General features: G+C 45.9%; 1 protein-coding gene across 3 annotated transcripts in view; it reads left to right on the top strand.

Annotated features, from left to right (window-relative positions):
• Positions 1-13065, top strand: part of ZFP91 (ZFP91 zinc finger protein, atypical E3 ubiquitin ligase) — a 31740-nt gene extending 18675 nt beyond the window's left edge. For 2 of the 3 annotated variants that reach the window (XM_073346736.1, XM_073346739.1), the window contains 7 exons: positions 1329-1421; positions 2330-2458; positions 6872-6922; positions 7395-7473; positions 8366-8480; positions 9052-9151; positions 9363-13065. In XM_073346736.1, the coding sequence (XP_073202837.1) occupies positions 1329-1421; positions 2330-2458; positions 6872-6922; positions 7395-7473; positions 8366-8480; positions 9052-9151; positions 9363-9873 (1078 nt within the window). In that variant the 3' untranslated portion in view covers positions 9874-13065. The remainder of the gene's footprint in view (positions 1-1328; positions 1422-2329; positions 2459-6871; positions 6923-7394; positions 7474-8365; positions 8481-9051; positions 9152-9362) is intronic. The other variant, XM_073346737.1, reaches the window with a different exon arrangement.
• Positions 13066-13140: the final 75 nt, after the last annotated feature.

Raw genomic sequence — 13140 nt, 5'->3', positions numbered from 1 at the left:
CAGTGCCTTACATTCCATGATCCAGTACTGGGTTGCAACCCGCAGTTTTAAAACCACTGACGTAGAGGACGAGGTGATGGTGTGGGGATGTAAATAATACAGCGTGGATTTTATCCAGGCTTACTACATAGCAATGGGGCTCCTTCTTCAATAGATCCTATAATCAGGTTGCTTGGTGGCCCATTGTTGCTAGAGCCTAGTAAATCTTGAAAAGGTAAAGCAGGCTCGTGTTCCCATCAGGCTGTTTAGTCAGAGTCTGATGTGCTGTACCTAGAGGGTCTATTTTGAAGCTGTCTCTGCATACTGTCACAGTGCAGGGCAACTGCATCTCTAGTCCCCCTCCATGGTCCACAAAGGGAACGCACTCTCAGGCTTTTGGCTCCCTATCTGTCATCTCTCCTGCAGGAGACCCATATTGCTTTCCCTCCCAACTCTGGGGTATTCCCAGGCTGCACAGCTCCCTGACTACGCTGAATTTCCCCCAAAGGCAGACTGCCTTAGCAGGCCGCTTTGGCTTTCTCTTCAGAGGTTGTAAGCAATGTCACTGCCACAATTAAGTTACCACATTGCTCTTTCTAAGCAGCCACATATATTCTTCAGTTAAAAGCATTCCCTAGAACATGAAAACAATAGGAGAACTTACATGCATGCTAACAAGCTTACCAGAGATTCCCCAACCCTAACAAGGGCTCTGGCAGTTCTTCAGACCACACCAGGATTATTTTTTTTTCCCCAGTGGTTACAAATTCATAACCACATTGACTCAGAACAAGGACTCCCATGAATCTAAGAGTCATTCTCTTATCCACTTTGGGCCTTTTAATCTGTCCTCTCATAAGTGGTCAGCAGACAAAAGGTCTTCTCCCCTCAGTGCATGAGTTCAGTGCATCTCCAGAGGAGTTTACAGTTGCACACACCTCCCCCTAGGGACTTCCTGGGAAACCCACTTTAAAAAATTCACATTATTTCAGATAGTCCTTGTAAGCTCTGGGAGGGGTTCTGAGCTTCAATTAGTCATCCCACCTCCCATTCCCCACCCCCCCTGCAGAGATGTTTCATAATAATACAGGTGTATTTTCAACACGGTGAACTCCTAAGATACTTAAACCTAATTCAGTAAGGTTCAACTTAATTCCATAAGTTTTGGCCAGGATATAGGAGGAAATTGTCGTGTCACATGTCCCCTTCCTTATTCTGTATAGTCTGTTCATTTTCCCTAAACAGTCTTGGCTGAAGGATATCCTCCCCTATTCCAGGGAGTGTCATACAATGACTTATTTCATATATAAGCCGTTCTACTACCTCTTCTTTTGCCTTCTCCATCATAGCAGTGATGAAGAGGAGGAGATGCTGATCAGTGAAGAAGAGATTCCCTTCAAAGATGACCCAAGAGACGAAACCTACAAACCCCATTTAGAAAGGTATGCTGGATTATATACATGCATAGTTTGCAAGACCAGAAGGGACCATTATGATCATCTACTCTGACATCCTGCAGAAAACAGGCCAAAGAACCTCTCCACATAGTATCTACATCAAGTCTAGAACTTTATTCGAGCTATAGCATATATTTTGAAAGAAAGATGGTTCTCTTTTAGTCCAGATTGATGAGTCTCCACTGCTTAGAGCTAACAGGACAGTTATCTTATTGAACAGCTCAGGTGACTTGGGTTTGAGTGCCGCTGTCTACCAGCTTGTCCCTGAACCTTGGTTTGAGATATCCCTGTCTCTGCAGGGAGGTGTATGTAACATTTTGTATAGGAGTCCAAAGTTGCCTATTGAACTCCCTCCCCTCATCATCCTTAATTAAAAGCATAGGTCAGAAGGAATATGACAGGGGGAGGCACTAGGTATGGTTACTACAATTCATATGAAAAGTTAACACCATCAATTTGGGCTTGAATAGGGACTGGAAGTGGCTGGCTCACTGCAAAAGCAATTTTCCCTCTCTTGGTAATGACACCTCCTCATCAATTATTGGGAGTGGACTACATCCACCCTGGCTAATAAATTGGCCTTCAACATTGGTTCTCCACTTGTAAGGTAACTCTTCATGTGCCAATATATATTTATGCCTGTATCTGTAATTTTCATTCCATGCATCTGAAGAAGTTTTTTTTTACCCACGAAAGCTTATGCCCAAATAAATCTTAGTCTTTAGGTGCCACTGGACTCCTCATTGTTTTTACTAAAGTTGTGCAGTTTCCAGGGATTGCTCAGGTGGGGCGAGAGGGAGAGCAGTGGTGTTGCAGTGTAAATGCAGAGGGCATTAAGACAGATGGAGGATTTCTGCTGAGTACTAGAGTGTATCATATTTGTATCTTTGCAGGGATGCTCCAAAGCCAAGGAGGAAAGCGGGCAAGGGGAAGGAAGAAAAAGAGAAACAGAAGGAGATTAAAGTGGAGGTGGAGGTGAAAGAAGAAAGTGAGTTTCGGGGAGATGAGGAGCCACCCAGGAAGTGAGTAAAAGATTCCAGGAACAGCTATTCCTGCATGTATGTTTTTGCCTAGGCATTCTGGCCAGTGTCTTACAAACATTAAGAAGCTCTTCTCTTTAGCAACTGAGTGAAATCAGCTGGGATGCATCTAGGGCTGTGGTTTGCAACCTTTTTTTTCCCTTGAATTTGCAGACCCCTAAAAAATTTTGAATGGAAGTGCCAGACCCCTTTAGAAATTGACATAGTCTGCAGACCCCCAGGGGTCCGCAGACCACAGGTTGAAAACCACTGATCTAGGTTCAGGGGTTTCCAAACTGGAGTGTATGTGCCACTGGAGGTACGCGAGCTTAGTGTTCCATCAGTTCACTTCCCAACAATTTAAGAAGGTGGTGCATGAACCAATAAATTTGGGATCCGCTGGTCTAAGTCAAGGCCTCACTTTAGCACAGGGGTAGGCAACCTATGTCACATGTGCCAAAAGCGGCACACAAGCTGATTTTCAGTGGCACTCACACTGCCCCGGTCCTGGTCACCAGTCCGGGGGGCTCTGCGTTTTAATGTAATTTTAAATGAAGCTTCTTAAACATTTTAAAAACCTTATTTACTTTACATACAAGAATCGTTTAGTTGTATATTATAGACTTCTAGAAAGAGACCTAAAAACATTAAAATGTTTCAATGTTCCGGTATCAATGTTCAATGTTTTCAATGTTCCGGTATCAAGTGGAGTGCCCCAGGGGTCGGTCCTGGGGCCGGTTTTATTCAATATCTTCATAAATGATCTGGAGGATGGTGTGGATTGCACTCTCAGCAAATTTGCGGATGATACTAAACTGGGAGGAGTGGTAGATACGCTGGAGGGGAGGGATAGGATACAGAAGGACCTAGACAAATTGGAGGATTGGGCCAAAAGGAATCTGATGAGGTTCAATAAGGATAAGTGCAGGGTCCTGCACTTAGGACGGAAGAACCCAATGCACAGCTACAGACTAGGGACCGAATGGCTAGGCAGCAGTTCTGCAGAAAAGGACCTAGGGGTGACAGTGGACGAGAAGCTGGATATGAGTCAGCAGTGTGCCCTTGTTGCCAAGAAGGCCAATGGCATTTTGGGATGTATAAGTAGGGGCATAGCGAGCAGATCGAGGGACGTGATCGTTCCCCTCTATTCGACATTGGTGAGGCCTCATCTGGAGTACTGTGTCCAGTTTTGGGCCCCACACTTCAAGAAGGATGTGGATAAATTGGAGAGAGTCAGCGAAGGGCAACAAAAATGATTAGGGGACTGGAACACATGAGTTATGAGGAGAGGCTGAGGGAGCTGGGATTGTTTAGCCTGCAGAAGAGAAGAATGAGGGGGGATTTGATAGCTGCTTTCAACTACCTGAAAGGGGGTTCCAAAGAGGATGGCTCTAGACTGTTCTCAATGGTAGCAGATGACAGAACGAGGAGTAATGGTCTCAAGTTGCAGTGGGGGAGGTTTAGATTGGATATTAGGAAAAACTTTTTCACTAAGAGGGTGGTGAAACACTGGAATGCGTTACCTAGGGAGGTGGTAGAATCTCCTTCCTTAGAGGTTTTTAAGGTCAGGCTTGACAAAGCCCTGGCTGGGATGATTTAACTGGGAATTGGTCCTGCTTTGAGCAGGGGGTTGGACTAGATGACCTTCTGGGGTCCCTTCCAACCCTGATATTCTATGATTCTATGATTCTATGTATTACTGGCACGCAAAACTTTAAATTAGAGTGAATAAATGAAGACTCGGCACACTACTTCTGAAAGGATGCCGACCCCTGCTCTAGCATGACGTAATCTCGAGAGAACTTCTAGATGGGAGAGGAAGAAGAGCAGGTCTCCCTCTGCTGGACTACACTGCCAAAAAATAAGCTGTTTGTGGAGTTTAGTCCCCAGCTGTGGTATCTGTTAAGCTGTGGTTGATTATATTTCTGCAACTCTAATATTGAAGTACAGTAGGCCTCAGAAAAGTAACTCTTCTAAACCCTGGCTTTGTGTGGCTCCCTGATATCTTCAGTGACTCCAGATCAAATATGCTCAGTTTGAGGAATTAAAATTATGCCATTCCTGTGAGCTCATTCTGAGATCTAACAGTCCCTGTGGGTTCTTACTAGCTCACATACCACCAACAATAAAAATTCAGCAAACACAATGTTATTAACAATTCTGCTTTGTGAGCCAGGAAAGAATCCATCTCGCTGCTATAAATGTGCTTGTGCTGCAGTGTTAACAGAAGTAACAAGTTACTTTAGGCAGGTCTGTTGCATAAGGTGGTGCCGTTTTTATACAGTTGTTCTTCAGAGCAGAACCACACTTAAAGCTTTTTGTGTCTGGATGTGTGTTGGTGTCACGGAGTCACCGGGTCAATGCCCCTGGAACTACTCTGTATGTAGCCAGTCGGGACTCTGGGGGAGCATGCCTCCTCTCTCTGAACATACTGTCTCCAGAGCAAGAAGCTTGCACAGCTTTGACCTTCCTAGGTCTGACCTTGGAGCATTCAGCATCCCCTTGCACGCCGTGCGCTTCCCGTAGCAAGTCCGCACAGACAGGGCTCCTGGGGAAGCCAGAGGGCCCTGCACCTCAACTCTGCAGTCAGATGTGACTCTCAGCCAGCCGGTAAACAGAAGGTTTATCAATCAACAAGAACACAGCATAGAATAGATTTTGCTATGACGGAAATCAGTGACTTTCAGGCAAGTCCATCTTGGAAATCCTGGGCCAGATGCCCTAAATTCCCCCTCTTCCAGTCCCCCTATGCAGACTTTCAGTGACCTGACCTCCCGACAACCCCCTTGTTGCTCCTCCTCCTTCTCTTTGTCACCTGGTTATATCCCCGCTCCTGGGTTTCAGATTACATAGGTGCAAACAGCTGGGCAGCCTCACCTGTCCTGAGGGCCTCAGTAAAAATCACACACCCAATTCCCACCACGGCAGTATCGGTGCAGTAAACAGGGAAACTGAGGTACACACAGTATTAGTATAGGACAGTAAGACTCACGTACAACATAACAAGGTGAATAAAACCCCACTTCGTCACAGTTGGACAATCATGTGAGCAACAGTGTTCAATTCTTGAGTGCTCGATTATTGTAAACTAGAGGGTGCTGAGAGAAAAGCAACAAAACACCATTAGAGTGGAAAAGATTCTTACGACATACATCATATCAATCCTTTAATATATCTCTTTCACAAAAGAGCTGTCTTACTCCAAATCTTCTTGTGTCCAAGTCACACCTGATTGCTTTTCTGAGACAAGGTTTTTGCTATTTTTTTTATGACTGTTAGCTGTGCGGAGCAGATAGCAATGAAGAGTGAGCTGGCTTCTGTAGATTAGCTTGGCTATTAACATTCACTGAGAGCAGAAGCTCTTGTGCTTATATACAAGCCAAAAGGGACCTTACTTAACTTTCAGATCCCAATTTGTTTTCTGGACAGTTAAAAACACCTCCTATAAACTGAGCAAACTTGATAGTGTCATTGAGAAGCTTGACGGTCCCAGGTACTGTCACATCAGAGAATCCTGAATCAGAGCGACCTCTTCTGTTAGGTCATCTAAGCCATACCCTTCACCACTGTCAGTGCAGGCTCCGATTTCGTTGCTTCTCTGTGGTGCCTGTGTGTTAACAGCTTTTATTTCTTTTTCACTACACAGAAATGTTTTGTGACTATTCATATATGTTTTAAAGTTTCTCTGTGAGCTCTTCGGTACAGGCACAGTCTTTTCTACGTGTTTATATGGTATCTAGCATCTTGATGGCCTCTGAGTGCTACACAACAAATAATTGATCTATATGACATGAATACTTGGCTGCAGGGAAAAACAGATGGAAAAAGCACAATTTCCTGAGGACCTTTTTTGATCTTTCAACCCTTCGTTCTGCTTGAGATCCAGAGCAGTGGGTATAGAAGCTAGCTACGCGGACTGAACATAGCTGGATTGGTGGGTTTGGCACCCTCTAGTGGCATAAGAATACAAAAACCAAAGTTCTTGTTAATAGTTCTTATGGAGGGAACATCCCTGTGTGAGTGGGACATTCCCACTGGAAGAAAAACCCCTATCACTTGGAGATCCTCTAGTGTAGCGTGCTGGGGGCTGAAACATGTCTTAAAGTTTGGATAGATGCTGGTTATCTGAGGTCATATACGCTATATGACCCTGATCCAAAGGCTGTGGAGGTAAGTGCAAAGACTCTCATTGACCTCTGTGGGCTTTGGATCAGGCCTGTGGAAGCTATTCCCTGCTCTCCCCCCCCCCCTTCCCCCCCCGACTGAGACTTTCTGGGGCTTTGAAATGGTGTATTTCTTCCATGACACAGAGCCGTGCTCTGGATTGCTCATGTGGAGAAGGCTTCCCTATTCCATCTCAGGTGTGCCTTGCAAAGGAGAATAATTTTTAATCCTATCTCTGTAATCCTGTCACAGGAGGGGAAGGAGGAGAAAAGATGACAAGAGCCCACGGCTGCCTAAAAGAAGGTGAGTGTGACTTACTTTTCTCCACCTTCCTTACTATAGATTTTAGTCCTTTCCATTTCTTGTGTGGAGAACCCCCTCAGAACCAGCTATTTTCATACATGTTTTTATTGAGCATAGTTTAGAAATAATTGTAGCTCTCTCTAAAACCACCATGATGGATTCTTGCAGTCAGGTCATTTTGAGTTGGTCGGTAGCATGGCAGAAGCCAATGATAAGGCTACGGGTGCTCTGTCACTGTCATCTCTTAGGTGATGAGCACGTGGCTAAAACCCATGAGCAGTCCTAGGGGTGGAGAGCTACAGGGGAGAGCACAAGCTGAAATGTGCTGACTCACAAGATGGTTGATCCGGAGACCATGTCACTTCCACATTTTTGGTGAACTGCAATGGCTTTCTTGTTTAATCTAGTACTGCATCTACTTCACATTTTCCAACTAACCTCCCTGTGCATTACTCTCCCATGTACTTCTTAGGAAGAAGCCTCCAATACAGTATGTACGGTGTGAGATGGAAGGCTGCGGCACAGTCCTCGCCCACCCTCGCTATTTGCAGGTCAGTCAGGCTCTTCCACTCGTTTGGATCTGGGGTCAAGGAGCTGCCACTCTTTCATCTTTCACTGCAGTGTTCCTTTTTAATGTAGTTTGCTAAGGGAGGCACTGGTTTAGGAGGTGGTGCACTGCACTGGGACTCAGGAGTTTTGGGTTCTGTTCCTAGCTCTGGCAGAGGCCCATTGGGTGACCTTGGGCAAGTCACTTTCCCTCCCTGTGCCTCAGTTTCCCTGTCTGTAAAATGGGGATAATATGCTGACCTCTTTTTGTAAAGTGCTTTGAGATCTACTGATGAAAAGCACTATAGAAGAGCTAGGTGTTATTCTGTATTCGAAAAAGAAAAGGAGGACTTGTGGCACCTTAGAGACTAACCAATTTATTTGAGCATGAACTTTCGTGAGCTGTAGGTGCCACAAGTACTCCTTTTCTTTTTAGGTGTTATTACTAGCCAGTAACAAGTAATGAAGCTAAGCCCAGCCCAGTTGTAACTGTACCGTATGTGCCTCTTCACCTGTATTAACACTAGAATGCGTTACCTAGGGAGGTGGTAGAATCTCCTTCCTTAGAAGTTTTTAAGGTCAGGCTTGACAAAGCCCTGGCTGGGATGATTTAGTTGGGGATTGGTCCTGCTTTGAGCAGGGGGTTGGACTAGATGACCTCCTGAGGTCCTTTCCAACCCTGATATTCTATGATTCTATGATTTCTGCTTTTCATCAGACCTCAGAGCCTGGTATAATTGCATCCTGTTAGCTCTCCTGCAATGCACAAGGAGGTAGATTGTAGCCCTTACGGTCTGTCACATTGCTTAACTTACCTTGTAACCTGGGATCTGATTTTCAGCAGTTCCTTTAGTCAGACAGGGAGAGGGTTTGTAACTTTTTCGTCGTCTTTCCTAGCATCACATCAAATACCAGCATCTGCTGAAGAAGAAATATGTGTGTCCCCATCCCTCTTGTGGACGGCTTTTCCGGCTCCAGAAGCAGCTGCTACGGCATGCCAAACACCACACAGGTACTGGGAAAGATGGGGAGACTTGAATCCAACCCATCATCCCATGGATGGATGGAGAGGGGAAAACACTCACCTCTCCTGAGGTGAGGAAGAGTCTAACCTAGGGAGCGCATGTGGCTGGTGGTTATTCCCTTCCTGCTGGGACTGCTGTCGAATTGCTTGTGCACACCCATTAGACAGTGCAAGTAGGTGGAAATAAGCCTCTGCGTTTGTACTGTAGCAGTATTTTATTGGCATATAGGTTGCCTTTTTGCAACAGTGTCATCCTGTTTTCTCCACATTTAAGATGCTCTTTTCAAGCTTCACCTTGTCAAGCATGTGGGATTGGTCAGGACTCCCATTCAAGCCCATCAGCTCTACCTGAGATGCTTCCTCCTTCATTAGTCCTGGTGGGATCAGACAGTTCTTAACACTCAAATTGCTGCCTCACTTTCAGGTAGCTTCACCCAAGAACCTTCAAAATTAAAAGTGGGGTCATAGGGCAACTTTCAGATGAGTGGACTTTCAACCCAAGCATGTGGTTCTGATCCAGATGCAAGTATTAAGATGAGATGTGTGTGCTGCTTTACAGATCAAAGGGATTATATCTGTGAATACTGTGCCCGGGCATTTAAGAGTTCCCACAACTTGGCTGTGCACCGGATGATCCACACAGGCGAGAAGCCTTTACAGTGAGTATAGTCCTGCATTGTCTTGCCTTTTGAAATATGCCTCTTCCTCCTTCAGCTGGCCACATTTCCCTGGCCACAGCTGACTCTGCCTCATGTGCCTGTCTGTGATTCTGTTTCATATCATAGAATCATATGCCTGCATTCTCTGTTGCACCTCCTTGTGTGTCCTGTTCCCATATTGACGTTTCTTTTTTTCTCTCCCACTCATCAGGTGTGAGATCTGCGGCTTCACCTGCCGGCAGAAGGCCTCTCTGAACTGGCACATGAAAAAGCATGATGCAGACTCTTTCTACCAGTTCTCCTGCAACATTTGTGGCAAGAAGTTTGAGAAGAAGGACAGCGTGGTGGCACATAAGGCCAAGAGCCACCCAGAGGTGCTTATTGCTGAAGCACTAGCCGCCAATGCAGGCGCCCTAATCACCAGCACCGACATCCTAGGCACTAGTCCAGAGTCCATTGCCCCACCCACCGATGGCCAGGGCCTTCCCCTCCTCCCTGACCCCCTGGGAAGCACTGCTCCTGGCGAGTGCCTACTGCTGAACCCCGACGGGATGCCAAAGGCGTACTGCAGTGGGGCTGAGCGCATGAGCCTGATGGCCGATGGCAAGCTCTTCGTTGGTGGCGGTAGCAGCGGGAGCACGGAAGGGCTGGTCATGAACACAGAGATTCTGGGAGCCACCACAGAGGTTCTGATTGAAGATTCTGACTCTACCGGACCTTAGCAGGCAGGGAGCACGTGGTTGTTGGGACAGCTCGGACTTTGTATTTAAAAGAAAAAATGGAGAAACTTATTAAAAAAAAAAAAAGAGAGAGAAGTTAAACAAATTTAAAATACTAGTAAATAAGAGAAGGGCCTGCTCCTCTCCAGTGTGGATCACAGCATCCCCCTCTTCCTGACCCCTTCTCTGTCCTCCTGTCCCTTTTCAGAAAGGGATGCCACAGTTACTGGAGGGAGACAGAGCAAAGGAATTCTCCGAGTGAAGGGAAGCAGCCAGAGGCCCTCACTCACCCCAAACCCAGGCGCCTTCCCTGCTCCTCAACAAATCCCTGTTTGCAAACTTGAAGGAGTTTGGGCTGTGGACCAGCTTCTCGTTCCTAGGACTCCCTCTGCCCAACTTCTATGCATTGCTGCATTCTGATCCTTGCAGTCTTGTCTTCTTCCTCCTGGGTCTGGGAGTTTGGCTTGGCACTTTAGGGCCCCTCAGCAGGGTGAGCTGTAAAACAGCACCTGTCCCCGCCTCTCACACCCTTCCTCTCTGTCACTGATGGGAAGTAGAGGGCACGCCCTGGCGCTCAGATGGTGCTCGCTTGCTGAAATGCTGGGGCTTGGCTCTGTACGAGAGCCCTGTGTTGGAGAGGCAGTGAGAAGTCTCCAATTGGTGACAGTCATTTGCACTTTGAACATGTTTCGTTTTTGTGTGGTGGTAACGAAAGTCCTTATTTATTGATCAGAGGGTCTGGTATTTTTAATTACATTTGGGGTGGATTGGGCTATTCCAGAGGGGGCTCCTTTACATCAGTGGAACTCATAGGGGTAAGCCATGCTGGAGCAGCAGCTGTAGGGCTGATCCCCACCACAAAGATAATCAGGGTGAAGAAAGCACTAGGGAAGCCGAGTAGCTGTTTGTAAACAGGTCAGTGTGATAGACCCCATGGGAGGAACTCCATTTGTATTGTGGAGTTTTGGAGCAGTTGTTTGCTTTGGGGTGGGGTAGGTGGTGAGGAATGACTAGCTTAGTTTAGGGCTCTGAACTGCAGAAACAACTTATATAGTGGTGTGTCTCCCTCCCCAGTTTATTCCAAGCTCCTTGCATTAACCCTTTTTTCTCACTGATTCATCCTCACTCCCTGCCGTGGGAAGAATTAGCGCTGTTAGCCAAGGAACTTGTTCCAGTCTTTTGACAGATGTGTAACTAAGTGGTGCAGGATATCACATTCCCTATCCAATTCTGCCTCTCCTTTCCTGAAAGAGATACAGCTATAGGGGGAAGAAACTGGGCTTAGTTATCTTGCACTTGATTTGAATAGAGGCAGACTGACTGACATCTGGTTGTGGGAATGGCAACTTGTCTCCCTGCATGGACACCCCTGGGGACAGAGCATGAGGTGTGTTCCCTCTACACATGCTCCTTACAAGGCCAGCTTTCACAAATGTTCTTTGTTTCTATGAGACATGGTGGTGTGGTTTTGCCGAAGAGCGAGAGATGGGCATGCATAGCCTTGTAATTAAGACAGTTGTTGTCCCTCAGAAAGGTTTAGGACATAATGTATCTTAAGTTTTGAGCGCAGATCTTTGCTCTGTCCGTTGTCAAACTTTGTGCAGTGACCCAGTGACCTTACAGTTGTTTGCTTTTTGGAAAAAGCAAGGAATCTGTTTGGTCATGTCAATGTGGTTTGGAAGGAAGTTACAATACCCTGTTTAAACACCGAGCCAGTAAAACTTGTTTGTAGAGCTGGTTGGAAAATGGAGTTTTTCTGCAGAAAATTTTGACGAACTAGAAGAATTTCATTTGCATTGGAAATTTACCACAGAACGTTTTGATTTTGTCTGAAAACTGGAAACAGGCTGACCGCTGAAATCTTTTGGAAAAATCACAGCAAACTGTCTTGTTTCTGGTCAGGTCGACCCACATATGTCAAACATATTGTGAAACAATTCACTTCAGTTTGGGTCAGTTCAACATTAAACTGTTTACCTGAGCTGCTGCAGGTCACCCTATGGGCTCGGTTCCCTGGTCAGACTAAATCTCCCTTGATGCACTATGTTCTTCCCTCTTTCTGATTGATTGGTTGTGTGTCATCTAGTGACATGATTGTGGTGCATCATGGGAGATGTAGTCCAGCTGAGAACATGAGTAGTTAAGAATGGAATGAGGGCTTAAGGCATCAGACCTACAACTTGCAGCAGCCCAGGAAGATGTGCTTTAATGTTGAAATGAGACCAAACCAACTTTCATTTGGAATGTTGAAATGTCTCATTTCAGTTATAAATATCAAAACAATTTTAACATTTCCAAATTGATGATTTTGGATTTTGAGCAGGAAGCTGAAATTTTCTGCAGAAAATTGAACTAAATAATTTGCTCAAAACCAGTTTTGATGGAGAGCTTTCAACTAGCCCTAGATATGGTTTTGCTGGCCAGCATGGCTGTGGCCAATTCCTGACACCTGTGTTCAAAACTCTTCTAGTCTAGGTCCTGACTTTGCATGATTAAAAGCTGTTGTGGTGCAGTTTAGCTTTGGCTAGCTGGTCAGCCAGCCAGACCCTGCTACAGACCAGTTCTGCGGGAACTCTGTGGAAACCCTCCATCACTTGGTTTGAAGTCTGGTGTAGACCGGGCCTTCCAGGGAACACTAAAAGGAGAACTTAGCCTTATCAATTTCCTTTTATTTCTAAGGATGGCACTAAAATGCTGTGTTGGGTGGAAATCTCACTCTGGGGTGGTGCAATAGCTAGACAGCGTGCTGTGGAGACTGCCCCATGACTTACCTACAGAATGATGCAGCCCAGTCACCTAGCATGGGAAATAAGAATGTGGGCTGCTCAACTTCTCCAGTAGAGGGAAAGTTTCTCACATTTCCAGCAGGCAGCAATGAGTGGGTAATTCACCTCTGAAGTCCTTCCTATCCCTGTCACTTCCTTGCTGTCATCCCACACACTCTCCTGGTTTTAGCCTTTCTCCCTCCCTCCCTCCCCCTTTGGTCTCATCCAATTGTTTCTGTCCTTAAACACAGCCTTCTAACCTCCAGGGCAGGAGAGACCTGTGTAACTTCCAGCCCCGGGTTTAAAAAATGAAAACTGACACTCAATGCCTTCCTGCTGCTTCTCCCCCTCCATGTCTCTCCCACCACTCGCATGCAGTTTGCTTCAATAAATTATTGTAGTAGTTTGCAATAAACATTTTTGTATTTTTTCCCCCATGTATTTATTTTTTCTCCGGCGGTGGGAGCACGTTGGGGAGCTGGGCTTAGGGTGCTTCTTTCCCCTT

Source organism: Lepidochelys kempii, chromosome 6 (genome assembly GCF_965140265.1).
Source record: "Lepidochelys kempii isolate rLepKem1 chromosome 6, rLepKem1.hap2, whole genome shotgun sequence".
Lineage (NCBI taxonomy): Eukaryota > Metazoa > Chordata > Testudines > Cheloniidae > Lepidochelys > Lepidochelys kempii.
This window is presented reverse-complemented; position numbering and strand designations above follow the sequence as displayed.